Below are 21,170 nucleotides of genomic sequence, written 5' to 3'. Positions count from 1 at the left end.
TGGTCTAACACAATTTTACATCATTCTGTTCCTGAGATCAACAAACACAAGATCTTGATGACTAACTACCAATCTCACTAACCTCTCTGGTGTGTGAATGCTTTGAAAGGCTTGATAAAAGTGATTCTCAACAATTATTCAATCATTTTCAGTTCACTTATTAGTCCAATAAGATAGTATGATGCAATTCTAACATTGTTGCATCTTGTTTACTCACATCTTGAGGTTTACAAAATTTGATCAATATTACAATATTAATATTAAAATTTTACAATATTTAATATCATGTGAAAATGTAAGAGAAAATAAGAGACTCTGAAACATCTCACTGTTACTGATTTATCATGCGGCTCAAAGTATTATGGGTAAAATCTCTCAGTCTATTCTGAAACATCAACACAGTTTCACTGATGATCCAGACCAAACATTAAACCCAGGATAGAGCGGCTGAGTGAATGTGGTCTGGACTGTGTGGATGAGGCTCATTGTGTCAGAGACGCTGTAGAAGGACAGAGTTCCTGCACTGTGATCCACATACACTCCTACTCTTCTGCTGATGGACTTTACAGGAAGAACAGACTCTATGTTATTGTGTATGAATGAGTTTCTGGAGGAAGAGCAGAACAAACTCCAGGACCGATCATTATATCCAAACACACACTCATTACCCGATCCCTTCCTGCTGATGCTCTTATATGACACTGATATAAACACACCATCTCCACTCCACTCAATCTCCCAGTAACAGCGTCCACACACACTCTCTCTACACAACACCTGATACCACCGATCAAATCTGTCTGGATGATCAGGATACGACTGAAGCTGTGGGAAAGTGTCAGTAATAACTCTGTTCTTCTCAGACAGAAGGAGGCGTTTATTCACTGTGTTCAGATCCAGAGAGAGCTGATGAGAATCTGATGGAGAGAAACACATCAGAATCAGGAATTATGAATCTGTCTGATCTTTTAATGTCTCTGAACTCTTCATGACTCAATGTTCAATGTATCATCAGTGTTTCATTACAGCTGATCAGATATCCTGTGCAAATCCTCATTTAATTATTAAACTCTTTTATCATGATTTATTTCTCCTTCTACAGGAAGAACATGAACACATTCAGTGAGTTTTTCTGCTTGTTTCTTAGTGACTTACATTGTAGGAAGTCGTTCCTGGTCTTGGGATTCATGTTGGTGAAAGTGACTGTGGAAATAAACAGAAGAGAAATGATGGATCCATTTCTAATCTGATATTAGATGACGGAGAACTCATTTCTGAGAACAGATTCATCTCCAGATTGTTCATTTATAAAACACTCGTATCAGATTCAATCCTAAATTTCAATTCTACATTAAATATGTATATATTACTTCTAAACCATCAGGGGATGTTTGTGGCTGTTCTGTAGAGTTGTTGCACTTGAATTAAAGATGAACTGTGATTTATAAAGTGGGATTCATTTAAGAAAATTATTTGTGCGTATGGATGTTTTATAAATCATAGGAATATTTCAGAAACTGTTGCATGTTCAGATTTGGGATCATTCTCCACACGTCTTTATAAAGGAGGAGCAGGACTTTACCTCCGTCTGAGATCTTCTTGATCTCCTCTTTCCAGAAATCCTCCAGTTTGTCTCTCAGCTGACGGACAGATTCTCTCACGCCATCAAAAGAGGAGAGAGAACCGAAGGAAACGTCGAGTTCGTCTGTAGATTCAGGAGGAGCTGAGAGAGACTGGAAACTCTACAGAAAACAGAAATCAAAACTCATCATCTCCACACTTCAGCCAATCACCTTCACTATATCAGATCTGTCGGCTCTTGTAGACTCGACTTCTCTTCAGTGACTCGCTTCAGTCCAGCACTTTCACACAATCACAAACTTTCTTCCCATGTTCATTATAACATTGAACTCCAGTATTTGTCACTTACACTCCTTGTGAAAAAGAAAGTTCACTTTTAAAAAGAGTACCGTTCTTATAACAGATATAATATACTTTAAATATATAGACCATTTCAAAAGATGTAAACAACACTGGTCCAGAAGCACTTCCTGTTTCAGTTTGTAACGGTTTTCTTTATTTCACATGTAAAGAAAACATCTTAAAGATGTTTGTTGAACTTTTTGATTCAGTTTTAAATGTTCTGTTGGTTGTATTTTATCCCAGCTTTTATGTAGTGTTAAAAAACTGAAACAGGAAGTGCTTCTGGACCAGTGTTGTTTACATCTTGTGAAATGGTCCATAAGTGCAAATATTTTCAAAAACTTGATTGCATATGAATTATAAATGCAAATATCTGAACTTTAGCGTGTTTTTGTCGCTCTGCTTAAGTTGGTCTCATTCTGCTCTCCTGAAATGTTTCTCTGTGAGTCTCTTGCTCAAGTCCACTATGATCCAGTTCTTCTAGATCTCTGTTACCTGCAGGAACTGGATGTGATCTTGTGTGTGTGAAAGCTGCTCCAGCTCAGCGTCTCTCTTCTTCAGATCATTGATCTCCTGCTCCAGTCGCTCCAGTCGTTCTTCAGCTCGACTCACTGCAGTCTTTTCCTGATCTCTGATCCGCTGTGTCGCCTCAGAGCGGCTTCTCTCAATGGAGCGGATGATCTCAGTGAAGATCTTCTCACTGTCCTCCACTGCTGTGTGTGCAAAGCGCTGTTACACACACACACACACACACACACACACACACACACAATCACACAGTGTTCAGTGAGTCCAAACTGAGACGTGTCACACTTCTCTTCTTCTCCAGACTCACCTTATGAGACTCCACATCCTCTCTCAGCTGATGAAGATCTTTCTGTCTCTGCTGGATTCTCTGACGGATCTTCATCTGCGTCTCCTTCAGCTGTTTCTGGAGGACACACCAATAATGACATCAAACTACTACCACAAAAGAAAGTTAAAGTCACATAAATCCAGAATTGATGGAGTGGTTAAAGATCTGAAGTACACTACAGGTCCGCATTCAATACCATTAAGCGCACTACTTTTTTAAACCAATGGAGTTGATTAAATTACTTTTAACTTTGTCTCCTTTTTAGAGCTTGACACTTTTGTACTTTCAATGTTTAGGCTAAAATAGATCATGAGACATTCTTCAAAATATCTTCTTCAAACCGGTTTTGGACAACATAAGTAAATGAAGACAGTACTTTCATTTGTGTGATCAATCTCTCTCAGTTCATACCTGTTTCTCTGTCCTCGCTGCAGTTGATACAGTGTTGTGGTTTTTATGTTCATACTCCTTACACCACACACAGAGTAATTCTTGATCAGTGATACAGAATATTTCTAGCTCTTTATCATGTTTGCGGCAGATCATGTCCTGCAGTCGTCCAGTGGCATCAATCACTTTGTGTGGTTTACGAGAGTGATATTCCTCATGACGGTCTAAATGAGTTTGACAGTAAGACTCCTGACACACCAGACAGGACTTGACGGCTTTGTGTTTTCTTCCAGTACAGACGTCACACTCCACGTCTCCAGCTCCAGCGTAACAGTCCGCAGGAAGTTTAGTCTTCTTCAGTTTCTCCACCACTTCAGCTAGCATGGTGTTTTTCCCTAAAGCAGGTCTTGGACTGAAGGTCTGTCTGCACTGAGGGCAACTGTAGACTCTCTTCTCATCCTCCTGATCCCAGCAGCCAGAAATACAGATCTTACAGTAACTGTGTCCGCAGGGAATGGCCACTGGATCCTTCAGGAGATCCAGACACACTGGACACGTGAACTCATCTTGAGAAAATCTGGCTTCTGCCATTTTACAGCGTGAATACAGAGAGACACAAACACACAACAGCTCAACAACACTTCAGTTTCTGTTTCTCTGAACTGAGGAGTTGAAGTAGTTTCCTGATTCTGTGTGTGAGTGACGTGTGTAAAACAGGCGTGTGTGTAATGCAGCTTACTTCCTCATTCATGCTCAACTTCATGTAGTCATAAAAAAATTTAATTACGAATTTCGAGCTCGTGAATAACAGAGCAAAGTCATATTTATTAATGAGAAACTAAATTCTAGATGATACACGAGTTTGTAGGGGTGAAAATACTGATCTATGTGTTATCTATACTAGTATAGAGATCAGTGAGCGATCTGTAGAGAATGGTGTAAATCACTCAACTTACACGATTTTTTTCCATTTATAAATATGTTGTGATACCATTTATAAATAAGTCATATAATCTCTAAATGTTTGCAGGTTAGGTGGATTGGATATGGCAAATTATCATTTGAGTGCTTTTTTAAAGACTTTTCCGCAGATCATGTCACTCCCGGTTTGAAAGCCTCTGATCTAACACAATTTTACATCATACTCTTCCTAAGATCAACAAACACAAGAGCTTGATGACTAACTACAAATCTCACTAACGTCTCTGGTGTGTGAATGCTTTGAAAGGCTTGATAAAGGTGTGTAATGATACTCAACAATTATTCAATTATTTTCATTTCACTTATTAGTCCAATAAGATAGTAGATGATGCAATTCTAACATTGTTGCATCTTGTTTACTCACATCTTGAGGTTTACAAAAATCATGTGAAAATGTAAGAGAAAATAAGAGACTCTGAAACATCTAACTGTTACTGATTTATCATGCGGCTCAAAGTATTATGGGTAAAATCTCTCAGTCTATTCTGAAACATCAACACAGTTTCACTGATCCAGACCAAACATTAAACCCAGGATAGAGCGGCTGAGTGAATGTGGTCTGGACTGTGTGGATGAGGCTCATTGTGTCAGAGACGCTGTAGAAGGACAGAGTTCCTGAACTGTGATCCACATACACTCCTACTCTTCTGCTGATGAACTTTACAGGGAGAACAGTCTCTATGTTATTGTGTCTGAATGAGTTTCTGAAGGAAGAGCAGATCAAACTCCAGGACTGATCATTATATCCAAACACACACTCATTACCCGATCCCTTCCTGCTGATGCTCTTATATGACACTGATATAAACACACCATCTCCACTCCACTCAATCTCCCAGTAACAGCGTCCACACACACTCTCTCTACACAACACCTGACGCCACTGATCAAATCTGTCTGGATGATCAGAATACGGCTGGAGTCTGTCAGTGTCAGTAATAACTCTGTTCTTCTCAGACAGAAGGAGGTGTTTATTCACTGTGTTCAGATCCGGAGAGAGCTGATGAGAATCTGATGGAGAGAAACACATCAGAATCAGGAATTATGAATCTGTCTGATCTTTTAATGTCTCTGAACTCTTCATGACTCAATGTTCAATGTATCATCAGTGTCTCAGTACAGATGATCAGATATCCTGTGCAAATCATCATTTAATTATTAAACTCTTTTATCATGATTTATTACATGAACACATTCAGTGAGTTTTTCTGCTTGTTTCTTAGTGACTTACATTGTAGGAAGTCGTTCCTGGTCTTGGGATTCATGTTGGTGAAAGTGACTGTGGAAATAAACAGAAGAGAAATGACGGATCCATTTCTAATCTGATATTAGATGATGGAGAACTCATTTCTGAGAACAGATTCATCTCCAGATTCCTCATTTATAAAACACTCGTATCAGATTCAATCCTAAATTTCAATTCTACATTAAATATGTATATATTACTTCTAAACCATCAAGGGATGTTTGTGGCTGTTCTGTAGAGTTGATGCACTTGAATTAAAGATGAACTGTGATTTATAAAGTGGGATTCATTTAGGAAAATGATTTGTGCGTCTGGATGTTTTATAAATCATAGGAACATTTCAGAAACTGTTGCATGTTCAGATTTGGGATCATTCTCCACACGTCTTTATAAAGGAGGAGCAGGACTTTACCTCCGTCTGAGATCTTCTTGATCTCCTCTTTCCAGAAATCCTCCAGTTTGTCTCTCAGCTGACGGACAGATTCTCTCACGCCATCAAAAGAGGAGAGAGAACCGAAGGAAACGTCGAGTTCGTCTGTAGATTCAGGAGGAGCTGAGAGAGACTGGAAACTCTACAGAAAACAGAAATCAAAACTCATCATCTCCACACTTCAGCCAATCACCTTCACTATATCAGATCTGTCGGCTCTTGTAGACTCGACTTCTCTTCAGTGACTCGCTTCAGTCCAGCACTTTCACACAATCAGAAACTTTCTTCTCATGTTCATTATAACATTAAACTCCAGTATTTGTCACTTACACTCCTTGTGAAAAAGAAATTTCACTTTTAAAAAGAGTACCGTACTTATAATATACTTTAAATATATAAGCACAAATATTTTCAGAAACTTGATTGCATGTTATTTGCAATTAAATGAATGTGAAATAGTTTAATTTCTGTATTAAATGCAAATATCTGAACTTTAGAGTGTTTTTGTCGCTCTGCTTAAGTTGGTCTCATTCTGCTCTCCTGAAATGTTTCTCTGTGAGTCTCTTGCTCAAGTCCACTATGATCCAGTTCTTCTAGATCTCTGTTACCTGCAGGAACTGGATGTGATCTTGTGTGTGTGAAAGCTGCTCCAGCTCAGCGTCTCTCTTCTTCAGATCATTGATCTCCTGCTCCAGTCGCTCCAGTCGTACTTCAGCTCGACTCACTGCAGTCTTTTCCTGATCTCTGATCCGCTGTGTCGCCTCAGAGCGTCTTCTCTCAATGGAGCGGATGATCTCAGTGAAGATCTTCTCACTGTCCTCCACTGCTGTGTGTGCAGAGCGCTGTTACACACACACACACACACACACACACACACACAATCACACAGTGAGTTCAGTGAGTCCAAACTGAGACGTGTCACACTTCTCTTCTTCTCCAGACTCACCTTATGAGACTCCACATCCTCTCTCAGCTGATGAAGATCTTTCTGTCTCTGCTGGATTCTCTGACGGATCTTCATCTGCGTCTCCTTCAGCTGTTTCTGGAGGACACACCAATAATGACAAATTTAATTTAAGCTCCATATACATGAGTTGATCTTTGATTTGATTCGTGAAACAAAATATAGGCTCCTAGTTGAGAAAAAATGACACTTTAGCATACTTGTACAAATAATAATTTAAAAGAACAACATAAGTGTGAAATGAACGTAATGTTTTCAGACACTGCATAATATTTACAATTAAATGAAAATGTATTACAGGTTAAATTTATTCAAATGTTGACTTTAAAATATGTTTTAAGATCTGAAGTACACTAGAGGTGCGCCTTCAACACAATTAAGCGCACTACTTTTTTAAACCAATGGAGTTGATTAAATTACTTTTAACTTTGTCTCCTTTTGGAGCTTGAAACTTTTGTGCCCCATTGACTTTGAATGTTTAGACCAAAATAGATTCTTCAAAACATCTTTTACATTTCAGAGAAGAAAGTCAAACCGGTTTGGGACAACATGAGTAAATGAGTGAGTAAAGACACTTTCATTTCTGCATGATCAATCTCTCTCAGTTCATACCTGTTTCTCTGTCCTCTGCGCTGCAGTTGATTCAGTGCTGTGGTTTTTATGTTCATACTCCTTACACCGCACACAGAGTAATTCTTGATCAGTGATACAGAATATTTCTAGCTCTTTATCATGTTTGCGGCAGATCATGTCCTGCAGTCGTCCAGTGGCATCAATCACTTTGTGTGGTTTACGAGAGTGATATTCCTCATGACGGTCTAAATGAGTTTGACAGTAAGACTCCTGACACACCAGACAGGACTTGACGGCTTTGTGTTTTCTTCCAGTACAGACGTCACACTCCACGTCTCCAGCTCCAGCGTAACAGTCCGCAGGAAGTTTAGTCTTCTTCAGTTTCTCCACCACTTCAGCTAGCATGGTGTTTTTAGCTAAAGCAGGTCTTGGACTGAAGGTCTGTCTGCACTGAGGGCAGCTGTAGACTCTCTTCTCATCCTCCTGATCCCAGCAGCCAGAAATACAGATCTTACAGTAACTGTGTCCACAGAGGATAGTCACTGGATCCTTCAGGAGATCCAGACACACCGGACACGTGAACTCATCCTGAGAAATTCTGGCTTCAGCCATTTTACTGCGTGAATACAGACACAAACACACAACAGCTCAACAACACTTCAGTTTCTGTTTCTCTGAACTGAGGAGTTGAAGTAGTTTCCTGATTCTGTGTGTGAGTGACGTGTGTAAAACAGGCGTCGCGTGTGTAATGCAGCTTGCCTGCTCAACTTCATGTTGAGTCATAAAAAAATGTTATTACGAATTCTGAGCACATGAATAACAGAGCAAAGTCATATTTATTAATGAGAAACTAAATTCTAGATGATACACGAGTTGGTAGGGGTGAAAATACTGATCTATGTGTTATCTATACTTGTATAGAGATCAATGAGCGCTCTGTAGTAGAGAATGTTTGATGAACAAGTTCGAACAGGAGTCGCACAGAACAGAAGCAGAGCAAGGCGAGCATTTGAGCTTATTGTTTTTTTTTTTTTTTTTTAATGATCGATCATTTCACTTGATAAGACCCTTATTCATCGTCTGGAATTGTTTAAAGCCCTTTGAACAGTTTGCAGTTTGCACTGAAACTGTCTTTTTGACCTTGAACCGTTTGGTTCCCATTGAAGTCCATTATATGGAGAAAATCCTGGAATGTTTTCATCAAAAACCTTAATTTCTTTTCGACTAAAGACAGAAAGACATGGACATCTTGGATGACATGGGGGTGAGTAAATTATCAGCAAACGTTTTTTTTTTTTTTAAAGTGAACTACTCCTTTAACTGGACAGTCCACGCTACAATAAAAAATGTCCTTGTTTATTAACTCTCATGTGGTTCTCAACCTGGATTTTATTTTGTTGAACACAGGAGAATGTTAAAGGGTCATTCACAAAGAACGTGTTTTGCCCTGATAAATGTGAGACGTGAGCAGTGGAATAAAAAAAACCCCAAAACACTTATTTTAACTTTAGTGCGATGTTTTTAGAACAGGACATAATGCCTGAAAAATGGAAAAATAACTTAAGTGGTCGAACACATGTGTCAAGCACATTTACTTAATGAGAAATATACCTTTAAAAATAACTGGGAGTTTCGATATGCAGTGATTAAGCGTAAAAAAAAAAAAATAATAATGTATTGATTTCAACACACAGTACAGTATAACGTTTATTTAACCACAAGAAACAGCCCTCATTCCTGAGAGACAGACCAGCCCAGGACAGAAGGTGTGTGTAGCTAAACAACAAATGGACGAGTCAGTGACGGGGTGGTGTGTTTGCAGGCTCAGAGCCTGTCAGAGTTCAGAGTTCACCATCCAGTCTCTTGTGGACCAAGTGGTCATTTTAAAGGCATTATTTGCTTTCTTTAAATTCTTTTCATTTTTTTTTATATATAAAAAACAAACAAAACAACGAGTGACAGGTAACAACTGAAGAAGTGAAGAGCCAGGGCAGATATTCACTCCAGCACCACAGTGCCTCCTGCCGCTTCAAGTGCTGCTTTCAGTTTTTCTGCCTCGTCTTTAAACACATTGACCCGGATCTCCTGAGGTAGGGACTCCACAAGCTTCTTAGCCTGAAATTGAGAGAAAAAAAAACAGTAATGAAGGACATCACATCATGACCCAAGCCCTAAATCTCATTAATGGGTTGCAGGATATAGCGAAATGCATTGCGGTCTGAAACCTTTTCACATATTAAAAAACACACCAGAAGCCAAGGATAAAAATATTGACACTAGCCAAGTTTGCATCCATTTGTTAATTGAATTATCTGAAGTTCGGTAAAAAAAAAAATAACAAGCGAATAAAGCTGGTGAAAGTGTGTTTCCATCCAACAGCTTTAAAGCGAATAAAAACCTGTACGTCATGACTGTGATCAAATTGGTATATGAATCGCACTGAATCGCAAACATTCAAACAAACATTTGCGAACAAAGTTTTGCAAGACAAAATAGACATCTACCAACAAATGATCAATATTGCACAAGTTGTAGCCTAAAAGTGCTTATGTGCCAGCTGATAGCGACCGACGTATGTAAGGGACAATGTATTTTTGTATAATGTATTATACATTATAACGCCATTATCACTCTAACCTTGTGACATGGTGCTCCATCAAACTGAAATATGCACTTTAGAGCCCGACGATTAAGGATTTTGAAGGCCGATACCGACACAAATATTTGTTGATTTTAAAATCCAATATTCCGATATTTTTTTATATTTTTTATTTCGAAAAGGCGCAACAAAACATTAACAGATTGCCCTAACATTAGTTATTTGTAGTTATTTATGAGTTAACTAAAATAATATGATAATGCATTTTAAAAAGGAATTTGTTTCTTTTACTGTCACAACAGAACAGACTGATGATAGTGGCATTAGCTAGCTTTGTGGTTAGCTAGTCTATGATGAGCCATAATTTAGCAATGGATAACGTCATACTGCTAATTGTAAAACATGCGTTTTCAATATAACAGGCCGAGGAGAGATGATACGTCTCATTGCTATAACTGTCACGCGCTATTAAAGTCAAAAGTTGTCAAAAGTTAAAAGGACAGTCAGTTAACTACACTGTAACAACATAACGTAACTATAACTAGCTAATTCCGCTTCACTCTCGGCTTATTTAACAGCAGCAAAACTGGACATGATAATCACAAATTTTGTCTTGCTTATTTGAGTTAAGAGAACTGATGGGGATGTTCTTTTAATTGTTATTCAAGCAATGTATGTCTCATGACCAACTCAACGAGTGTTGCCAACATGGACAGTGCCCTCTGGTGGACAAACTATACAACTCCAACACTCATGACATGGTTCAAGCGTGTTTCGTCCATTTTTATTTTATTTTTGAAATAATCATTTATCAGCCATTATAACTGCCGATACTGATAGTTTGGAAAATGCCTAATGCTACGTTCACACCGGACGCGAATCGCGCATCAAATTCGCGCCTGACGCGTCTAGTTTGACGCTTGACCACTTTGTGTTAATTCGCGTGTCAAGAGCGAAACTGGCGCGCGCAAAAACAAAAGTTTGAAGCGAAATTTACACGCGTGACGCGCGTCAGAATCGAAATCCGTTGGCGGCCATTGTTTTTATGTCGACCGAGCATTCATCAAGAGAGTTACCGCTCTGTATTTACTCTGGAGAGCAGAACAGCGGCGTGGGGATCATCGTCGCCGTATATTTGTGTCCACCGGACCCTCCGGAGCCGAACCGTTTGGCGAGTTTCACCATTTGCTCGCTCCAGGAGCTGCGCTGGATGACGGCCGCTGTCAGCGGTACTTCCGCCTGTCACGCGCCCAGGTTGATGACATGTTGTCCCGCATCGGAGTGAGGATCACCCTCGCCCTCATCCATCTAATCTAGCTGTCATTTATTTTTTGTTTTGATGATAAATAGAGCCAGCCTTCAAAAGTTATTAACCTGTCCTGTGATTTTTTTCTCTCTCTCAAGTCCAGACACGAATTTATGCACATATGTTGATTGTCTTTACATCATAATACTCTTTCATATAATCAAGATATGGAATGAACAACATTCAATACAAAATGAACATGTCTCGTATATAGAAATAATGTTTTAAGTGATAGAACATTTGCTTTGTTGTGCATAATCCCACCATGCATTTAGTCATATTAACAAAATAATTTATTGAAGCATCAGACACTTCACCACGTGAGCAAGCAGCTAGGCTCCTGATTGGTTAACGCGGCACGAATTCACGCCAAAGTTCAGATTTTTCAACTCGGGCGGCAGACGCGAATTCGCGTCAAACGCGTGAATGCACAAATGGCGCTAACTGAATCATTCGCGCTTAACGTGCCAGACGCTCAATTCGCGCGAACGAGGCGTATTCGTGTCTTCCGCGCCTCGCTCCACGCCTCATTCGCGCCGCAGGAATTTTTCACGCGCGTAAAGCGTCTTTGCATTGACTTAACATTGAAATCATTCGCGCCTGACGCGCTATTCGCGTCCGGAGTGAACGTAGCATAATATCGGCCTGCCGATATATCGATCTGGCTCTAATGCACTGCTCATCAATAAATTGCTCCTGGATCGCTGAAACTTGTTGGGTCATTCGTTGTCAAAAACCAACCAAATTTCAGAAACTTCCCCGGCTCAAATGTTTACCCCACGTAATTTGGCTCCAAATCTCAGGTGAAAGTTGTCATTTTGACGCCCTCCACAAACCAGTGAATTGCTCACTAAATAGGTGCACAAGTGGCAACACGATCCCAGAGTCGACTCCTGAACGCCTTGGGAATGACTCTGGGACGTCCTGAAGCCTTCTTCACTGCACTTGAACCTCTCTCTTTGAAGTTCTTGATGATTTGGTAAATGGTTCTTTCAGGTACACTATTCTTTGTAACTATTTCCTAGCATGTGAGGCTGTTTTGATGCAAAGTGATGATTGTTTACTTTTTTTTTTTTAGGTTGTAACGATTGCCAACACAAGAACACAATGAATGGACACACTTCCCTCGTTTTATAGCAATCCGTCTGCTCTTATGATCTAATCAAAATGACAGTGATATTTAGGGATCGACCGATATTTTTAGCATAAATAAAATAGTTAGCTACACTATTACACACAGTAGCAACCACTATAATAAAGTGCACAGTGCACATGAATGCTCCTTCATTTTAAATGTAACAAACTATTTAGTGCCACGGTTTCAATTTTTCTATATAAAATAAAATGAGCGTGTCGATATTACCCGTTCACACTTTCCCATGTGCTGATATGATTGGGGAAATAATGTTAGCTGGTCATTTTGTACCAGGGCCAGAAAACAGTGAAATTTGGGTTTTAACTAGGGATGCACCGATCCACATTTTTTCACTTCCGATCCGATCCCGATACCTGACTTTGGATATCGGCCGATACCGATACTTTTCCGATACCTGAGAGCTGTGTTTGCTTTAATAGTATTTATCATTATTGTTGATTTTATATGATGCTGAAATAAACTCCTCTCTACAGGCAAGGATGATATGTACGTATGTATGTATGTCAATATATATATATAAATAAATATATATATATATATATATATATATATATATATATTAAACAATAGATAGACAATTAAACAAAGATACACATTATACAGGCCTACACAGTGCTTTAATTTCAGGAAGGTCTACAAACATTATTCAGGTATGGTCTTAAAAAGAATTATAATAAAGTAATCAAAAGTAAAATAGCACTGCAAAGTTTATCATAGATAGATTTATGCTTATTAGAGCTGAAGTAATTCATTCAAGAGCTGTGAGTGATTTTCTCTTTGCCTTTGGTTGTTTGATTCTCAGTAATGTCGCAATCATCACATTTATACTGCTGCCCCTTTAAGAACGAGTTCAGATTTTATAGTCTACTGATGCACCAGGGCCGTGGGAAGTAGGGGTGCTGAGGGTGCTGCAGCACCCCCTGGCGACAGCTGTTTCACTACATTGAAATTTAATATGACGTGACTTTAAATAACTTTGTTTTTCAACATGTTTTTTAAGAACACCTTCTACCTTTATAAAACGACTCTAACGATTATTTCATTTCCATATGTTGTCGAAGAGTTGTATAGAAATTAATATAGGCTGCCCTATATCATAAGGCAAAAGTCGATCTCGCATAGAGTGAGTGATGACACTGGTTGAGGTCCAGCATCTCAAAATTGATTTGACACTCATTTTATGCATGTGAAAAAAATAAATACAGATGTCTTGATTAAAGCATTCTTTGGCATTAAGGGCTGTTCACAAAGAACGAGTTTTTCCATTACCCTCTGCTACTGTTCCAAATGCTTTTCACTGTGAACGCGCACGCAACTGTTGCGCTCGCGTCTCGCGAATGAAACCTCATTCTCAAAACGCGGCACTCAAGTTAAAATAAGTTCAACAAAAATGCACCTCGAGACCTTGCATTCCCCCAAATTCGCCTGTATGTGGTGTAATGGTAGTTAATGTAATGGTCAAGTCAAGTGGAAGAATATTAGACTAACGTGCAAGAGTTTCTGAGTTCTATCCACACTCGCATAGTTTTTTCCCCCCTCATTAAAACCGATTATGTTTATCAGTTGTTGTCAAGCAGGGAGATGACAAAATGTTTGAATGCATTTTACTTTGTGGTTTCACCGGTACGAATAGAGATTTCTCCGCAACTGATTAAGCTCGTGTCCGTGTGAAGATGTTCCTTGTGGGAGCGCGAGCCACAAGAGAACACTATCAGCACAGCACTGAGTCAACGAGTAGCCTACTTTGATCACTTGATTTAAAAAAATAACACATTTCAGCGTGCTATTTCTCCTCTTATTTAACAAATGAATGTTCTGCTATAGTTAACCGGATTTGTTTTATTTATTTGTATTGGTAGCCTACATCCATGCCGCGAGATGTTTAAAAGTGCTGGGGACAATATCGACCCTGGCAAAAAGTGGTGGAGAAATTCCCAAATAATAATTATTAATAATTATGATAGTAGTAAAAGGTGTTTCTGGTTTGTTTGTTTTTTTGTTTTTTGCGTCAAAATATTTCTCAAACGGCAGTGCAAACCCCCTGATGACCCAATGCCCCTCCAGTAGATCTGCTCTGGCGCCGACTCTGTCAAGCCATGCCCATTAAGCCCCGCCCCCAGCACCCCCATGATAAAATATGTTCCCACGGCCATGTGATGCACCATATTTTCTCCCAAATATTTCCATAACTACGTTCATATTAGACATAATAAATTGTTTAAGTGTTAATCTCCAAGTCGGTCGGTTTGACATTTTTGTGCAGTCTACATTTGATCGTTTAGACGCGCATATGAAGCCCAGAGTATAATTTGCTTGTCTTGTTGCGGTCTGTTTCGGAGCGCGCCGCACTGGGAACAGCATCTCTTGCGCAAATTTTGTGCTTTTAATAGCTCTTTTTATTATTAAAAGCGTCCCGCAATTTAGTAACAGCAGAGACTGCATTTTACTACAATCATCGATCGTGCTGATTCTGTCTTAAAGTTTGAGTTTTAGGGAGAAATGACAGCGCACCGCCGCGATGGGAAGGAAGTTGGCTAGACAGAATGCGGCTATTGTTTTTAATGTTTTTTTTTTTTACCTCAATATATTCTTTAATATTTGGAAATCAGACTAATATCACAGATCTAAAGTGTAACCAGGCTACGTTTCCTCTGTCGTCACTCATTACGCCGGGCTGTCATGTTGTGCTTGCTGTGGCACCGCGTGAGAGATCTCTCTCTTTCTCTTCTGGACTGCGAATTGCAAACATGCATCAAATAGTTTAATTAATACGGCTTTGCAAACATTGCACTTTGCTGTCTTGCTCTGCACTGCAGCGGTGTTTCTAGTTCCACCATATGATTTTCACACAGCGAACATGTTATAGCTCAGTGCTATCCTGCTAGCTGGCTGCAAACTGCGGAATGGATTTCCTGAGCGGGGGTCTGTGTCTCATTGAGCCCTATGTTTTACAGTCACTGATTGAGCTGCACCTCCGTTCAGGGTATCCATTCCACAGTTTGCAGCCAGCTATAGCAGACTAGCAGCCCCGGCGGGAATCACTTTTGGAGTCATTTCAGCAGACAACGTTAAAGCGCAGACATGGATCATAAATATCGGATTTCTCCGCAGGTTGGATCGGAAAAATCCGATACGTGAATTATGCTGGTATCGGTCCCGATACCGATACTGGATCGGATCGGCCCCATCCCTAATTTTAACGGTAATTTATTTATTTTGGCCAATTAAGCGAAATGAATTCGATTACTAGTCTGCACAATAACCTGGAAACAATGCATCAACACTCTAACTGAAGCAACAAACTTTGGGAAACAACATTTTTCACTGTGAATGCTTTTGACTAGACAGCAACTAACTGATGTGTGCCAAAAACACTTCGCTTTCCCGCCACAGTGGCCTATAAAAAACATTCCCATGTCATTCACCTGTGAGTTCATGTAACAACACCATACCTGTACAAGATTTATTCCCTCCATGCAGTTCTTCACTTCTTTAATCAGTTTGACTTTATCAGCCGCCTTTAGTTCTGTCAGTTTGACTGTAAAATGTGTTTTCTCTTTCTTTGCAGGAGCCACGTCCTCCTCTACCGCCTGCAAATTCAGTTCAACCATTAGAGGGGAAAAAAACTCACTAACAAAACTGTTACATGGCACTTTTTCCACAAAAAGGACAAATATGATGTTAAACTCTTAAAATGGAGTACTTTTTCAACAAATGGTCAGTAAAAATGTTTTTATTTTTTCCATCAGAAACAGAGAGTGACTTTTAAAAAAAAAAATAAAAACAGAATTGCACAACAAATATGGAACACAGCTTAAAACATTTTTCTGGGTATTACACTTATTATTAATGACATTTAAAATCATAAAACAGAGAAAATCATGTGTTTAAACAACATTATGTCCAAGCTATAGGTTAATTCAATGTTAGATTATAGCTTTTATCAAAAAATACTGTATGTAACAGTTGATAAAACCACTGGGATGCATCTAATATATATGTTTTTTAATTGACAGGACATGGGAGTCCATCTTTACCTCTGCAGATGGTGTTGCAGCCACTGAGCCCATCGCCATCATTCCAACATCCTGAATGTTCAGCGTTTTCTGATGGGGACAAAAACACACACATCAGTGTTTTCATTTAAGAATACGATTAAAACTGGGCAATCGAGTCAATATTTACAAGGACTTTTCAGGCGATTTTAAATTCTGCAACATGATGAATATATAGTGAAGAATTTTATTTACAAAAGATGATGTTTCTATTAAGACTGATTGTGCATTCCCTTCTTGTCTCGCAATTACTAAGGAGTTAAAACTTTGATTCTTTTCAGTGAATCAGTTCAAAACAGCCCATGTACTTGTTTACATTAAACATACTTCATACAGAAATCATATACTGCTGAATATCCTGACAAGCATTTATAAACTAAATTATACTTCAATGTAATTTATATGGAAACTTGCCTGTATTTAAATATCTTTGTAATGACATTTCAATTCAGTTATACTGAACACTGTACAGTTAAAATTATAACCAAGTATATTACGTTTGCTTTAGTATGTTGTTCAACTTATCAAAATAAGTGCACTTCTTTGAAACTCTACAAAATATCATTAAAAATGAATAAAATGTACTTTAAATTAGACATTATTTACAATGTGCATTTTTAAAGGTTCAAGCATGCTAATGAACAGTCATGAAAGTGTGCTCTTTTTCATTAATATTATAATAATATCTACAAGAAGGTTTGTAAAAATATACTTTTAAGATTTGAAGTACACTACAAGTGCACATCCAGTACAATTAATCGCACTACTTTTTGTGTCATCACTCAAAAATGTTCACAGTATCCCCAGTTAAAATTAATGTAGGCAAACATAGTGTATTGTGTGCGTGTCATATCTATGATGTAAAAATACGACTGTGTATATTAATTAAAATGATTAACTATCACTAATCCTTCTGTTCATTAAGTGGAAAACATAATTTGACCATTTTTAACTAGATTTCTACTGTATTTCATTTCCTGCATTCACACACAGTGCGCTGTACCTTTAGTAACTCGTTGAGGTCGGACACTTCTATGAGCGTGAGGTTGGCGATGTCACTGACGAGCTGTTGGATTTTGGGCGAGTATTGCTTGGGTGCCCCGTCAAGAGGAGGCGTTGTAATGGCACCAGACGCACTGACAGGGCCGGTCTTGAGCGTTCGCAGGGCACACAGTGCTGACGTCTGTAGCTTGTGTCTGTCAAATGTGTCCATTCACAACAATCATGAGCATATAAAGCAGCAACATCATATCTTTGTGTGGCTGGAACACAGTTAACACTCCAAATAATGTCTTTACCAGTGATTGGTTTTGTTAAAGTTGATGTAAATATGATGAATTTAAAGGCTTGTACAGACTAACCAAAATGCTTCGTATTGCCTTGTCATGTGTAACTACATATTGCTCGAAATAAACAAATAAATAAATAAATAAATAATAAATTAGTATGATTTTACCATTTGACAGTTTGGGTCAGTATTATTTTCTAAAGAAAGATTATGGTTTCCACAAAAATATTGCACAACACAACCATTTTCAACATTGCTAATAATCATCGAGCCTCAAATCATCATATTAGAGTGATTTCTGAAGGATCATGTGACACTGAAGACTGGAGTAATGATGCTCTGATCACAGGAATAAATTACATTTCACAACATGTTAAAGAATAAAACAACTATTTTAAAATTGTAAAAATAATAATTTACAATATTCCTGTTTTGACTGTATTTCTGACCAAACAATTGCAGCCTTGGTGCACAAAAAAATACTGTAAATAAATATTGTAATATGGTATATTATATACATTTTTGATTGTACTATAATGGAGACACAATTTTGGCTTTCACCATTTCTTTTATGATTCAGAAACTATTGTATAATTGAAACTCAACATTTGTTTTCAATGAATTGCATTATAAACATGCAGTGGGATCCAAAAGTCTGGGACAACTAGTGCAAATGCTGAGTGTTTTGGCATTTTTCACTACATTTATTGCCAATGAGCATAGCAATTTGAGTCAACAGCTGCATAAACCTTATGATCATGTTCACGGGCATCAATGAAAGAAAGTGTTGCATCAAAGCCTCAGTCAGACTCAGACATGTAACTATTATGCTAGTGTACCCACTGCTGACCTTTAGTACAGAGCAGTTCCCACGGTCAATGTCACATACATTTACTTACATTTGACTAGAGACACAGTAACAGAAAATATTAAACCCGTATCAATTTTACAGCACAACTCTTTTAACTCAATTCAAAATATCTTCGGCCTATAAATGAATAGACAAAGCCCAGATTTGCATGCTCTGCTCTCTATACACATCGGTTGAATGACCACTGCTAGTCGAACTTAACGTACACACTAGTGATCATTAGCAGAAGTCACGTGACCTTATACGTTGCGGTCATTCTTGATTAGTTATTAGATGCAAGATCAAAGCGGTGCATGAATTAAACTACACTCTGACGGTCAGCAATATAGCAACTACATCTGATCTGACGCAGAATAATACAGATGCACATCACACAGTTATGATCTTAATACGATCTGTGCGTGTTTTATTAGTGAAGCCTGTAGTATGTGAGAGTCCTCTGCCCTTGAGAGGCGTTAGTCTCCGTCTCTTACCGGTGTGTGTTTGCCGCGGCCCGCAGCGCGATCCGGACGCAGTGTCTGCTGCAATACATTATGGCCCGATTCCGTGAGCGACCGAGCAGTGTGTGTGTGTGTGAGTGTGTGTGTGACTGAGACTGCTGTCGGTCCTCCTCTAACACAAGCACATGGCGTCCTCCACCGGCGCTTCCTGACCTACCCACAATGCATTGCGACGGATGGACAAACTTTATTTAAAAATACTCCTGTGACAAAACCTTTTCCATAAAGGATAGTTCAGCCAAAAATGAACATTATATCAACATTTACTCACATTTAAGTTGTTCTAGACGTTTCTTTGTTTTGTTGAACAAAAGATATGTTGAAGAATGTTGGTTATCCAGACTGTTTTGGTCCACTTTGACTCCCATAGTAGGCCTCTATATTTTTTTCATACTATGGAAGTCAATGAAGACCAGCAACTGTTTGGTAACTGGCATTTTTCAAAATAAGAAGCATACAGGTTGACATAATTTTCGTTTTGGGGTGAACTATCCCTTTAATTAGCCTATATGACTTTACAATATGACTTTATTAGAATCTGTAAACAATGGGCAAGAAATATTTCATAAATACATAGCAAAATAAAACCTAGGGTGATATCAGCTAAATTGGGCCACTTTTTGGTAAATCGTTTGGGACAATAATACAATACCATATATGCAGTATCCATGTGTTTTTATGATTAATTATGACTGTTTTTGATACATCTGTGTTGAAATTTTGTAATAAAATAAAATAATTTAGGCCCTACAGTTCTTGAAACATCAGAAGTGCCGAGTTTTTTTGCATGAGCCGTTTCAGGTAAAATGGGCCAGCTGTTCAGGTAAAATGGGCCAGTCAAATTGCAAAGGGAAATAGCAATTTATCATCAATTATATTTAAACACAATTTCTTATACAGCCAAATTAAACAAACATAGTTCATATGTGCCATTTAAAAACAAAAATGTGTGTGTGTGTGTGTGTGTGTGTGTGTGTGTCTGTCAGTGTGTGCGTGCGTGTCTGAGTCTGTGTGTCTGAGTCTGTGTGTCTGTGTCTGAGTCTGTGTGTCTGTGTCTAAGTCGGTGTGTCTGAGTCTGTGTCCGAGTCTCTATGTGTCCGAGTCTGTGTGTCTGAGTCTGTGTGTCTGAATCTGTGTGTCTGAGTCTGTGTGTCTGTGTCTAAGTCGGTGTGTCTGAGTCGGTGTGTCTGAGTCTGTGTCCGAGTCTCTATGTGTCCGAGTCTGTGTGTCTGAGTCTGTGTCCGAGTCTCTATGTGTCCGAGTCTGTGTGTCTGAGTCTGTGTGTCTGAGTCTGTGTCCGAGTCTCTATGTGTCCAAGTCTGTGTGTCCGAGTCTCTATGTGTCCGAGTCTGTGTCTGAGTCTGTGTGTCTGAGTCTGTGTCCGAGTCTCTATGTGTCCGAGTCTGTGTGTCCGAGTCTGTGTGTCTGTGTCTGTGTGTCTGTGTCTGAGTCTGTGTGTCTGAGTCGGTGTGTCTGAGTCTGTGTGTCTGAGTCTGTGTCCGAGTCTCTATGTGTCCGAGTCTGTGTGTCCGAGTCTGTGTGTCTGTGTCTGTGTGTCTGTGTCTGAGTCTGTGTGTCTGAGTCGGTGTGTCTGAGTCTGAGTTCCTGTGTCTGAGTCTGTGTGTCTGTGTCTGTGTGTCTGAGTCTGAGTTCCTGTGTCTGAGTCTGTGTGTCTGAGTCTGTGTCCGAGTCTCTATGTGTCCGAGTCTGTGTGTCCGAGTCTGTGCGTCTGAGTCTGTGTCCGAGTCTCTATTTGTCCGAGTCTGTGTGTCCGAGTCTGTGCGTCTGTGTGTCTGTGTCTGAGTCTGTGTGTCTGTGTGTCTGTGTCTGTGTGTCTGAGTCGGTGTGTCTGAGTCTAAGTTCCTGTGTCTGAGTCGGTGTGTCTGAGTCTGAGTTCCTGTGTCTGAGTCTGTGTGTCTGAGTCTGTGTCCGAGTCTCTATGTGTCCGAGTCTGTGTGTCTGAGTCTTTGTGTCTGAGTCTGTGTGTCTGTCTGAGTCTGTGTCTCAGTCTGTGTGTCTGAGTCTCTGTGTC

The 21,170-nt window shown here is 39.2% G+C and overlaps 3 protein-coding genes across 3 annotated transcripts; all 3 read right to left on the bottom strand.

Moving 5' to 3' along the window:
• Positions 1-323: 323 nt before the first annotated feature.
• On the bottom strand, positions 324-4,326 carry LOC120473031 (tripartite motif-containing protein 16-like protein). The gene is given in 7 exon segments (XM_089128218.1): positions 324-404; positions 406-917; positions 1,156-1,203; positions 1,583-1,742; positions 2,419-2,652; positions 2,759-2,854; positions 3,191-4,326. Coding segments are annotated over 7 exon segments (1,644 nt in total). The 5' UTR covers positions 3,761-4,326; the 3' UTR covers positions 324-380.
• A 113-nt stretch (positions 4,327-4,439) lies between these two features.
• LOC120473042 (E3 ubiquitin-protein ligase TRIM16-like) lies at positions 4,440-8,041 on the bottom strand. Its single transcript, XM_089128221.1, has 6 exons — positions 7,403-8,041; positions 6,773-6,868; positions 6,435-6,668; positions 5,809-5,968; positions 5,382-5,429; positions 4,440-5,161 (listed from the first exon to the last, which is right to left on the bottom strand). Exons 1-6 carry the CDS (start codon positions 7,973-7,975, stop codon positions 4,644-4,646), a joined length of 1,629 nt encoding a protein of 542 aa, XP_088984347.1. The 5' UTR covers positions 7,976-8,041; the 3' UTR covers positions 4,440-4,643.
• Positions 8,042-9,057: 1,016 nt separating this feature from the next.
• On the bottom strand, positions 9,058-19,305 carry mrpl12 (mitochondrial ribosomal protein L12). Its single transcript, XM_039662645.2, has 5 exons — positions 19,112-19,305; positions 17,483-17,675; positions 16,462-16,530; positions 15,877-16,014; positions 9,058-9,478 (listed from the first exon to the last, which is right to left on the bottom strand). Exons 1-5 carry the CDS (start codon positions 19,168-19,170, stop codon positions 9,362-9,364), a joined length of 576 nt encoding a protein of 191 aa, XP_039518579.1. The 5' UTR covers positions 19,171-19,305; the 3' UTR covers positions 9,058-9,361.
• Between the last annotated feature and the right edge of the window lie 1,865 nt (positions 19,306-21,170).

The sequence above is a fragment of the Pimephales promelas genome, chromosome 3 (assembly GCF_988280905.1).
Source record: "Pimephales promelas chromosome 3, fPimPro1.hap1.1, whole genome shotgun sequence".
Classification (NCBI taxonomy): Eukaryota; Metazoa; Chordata; class Actinopteri; order Cypriniformes; family Leuciscidae; genus Pimephales; species Pimephales promelas.
This window is presented reverse-complemented; position numbering and strand designations above follow the sequence as displayed.

Bases quoted from the DNA above. Each gene is read 5' to 3' on its own strand.
- mrpl12 (XM_039662645.2), bottom strand. From the start codon at position 19,170: ATGTATTGCAGCAGACACTGCGTCCGGATCGCGCTGCGGGCCGCGGCA. The intron at 16,531-17,482 runs GTACAGCGCACT...TGTCCCCATCAG, and splicing joins ACCTCAACGAGTTACTAAAG to AAAACGCTGAACATTCAGGA. The intron at 9,479-15,876 runs GTATGGTGTTGT...TCTCAATTTCAG, and splicing joins AGGGAATAAATCTTGTACAG to GCTAAGAAGCTTGTGGAGTC.
- LOC120473042 (XM_089128221.1), bottom strand. From the start codon at position 7,975: ATGGCTGAAGCCAGAATTTCTCAGGATGAGTTCACGTGTCCGGTGTGT. The intron at 6,869-7,402 runs GTATGAACTGAG...TGTGTCCTCCAG, and splicing joins CGCAGAGGACAGAGAAACAG to AAACAGCTGAAGGAGACGCA. The intron at 5,430-5,808 runs GTAAAGTCCTGC...TTATTTCCACAG, and splicing joins CAAGAAGATCTCAGACGGAG to TCACTTTCACCAACATGAAT.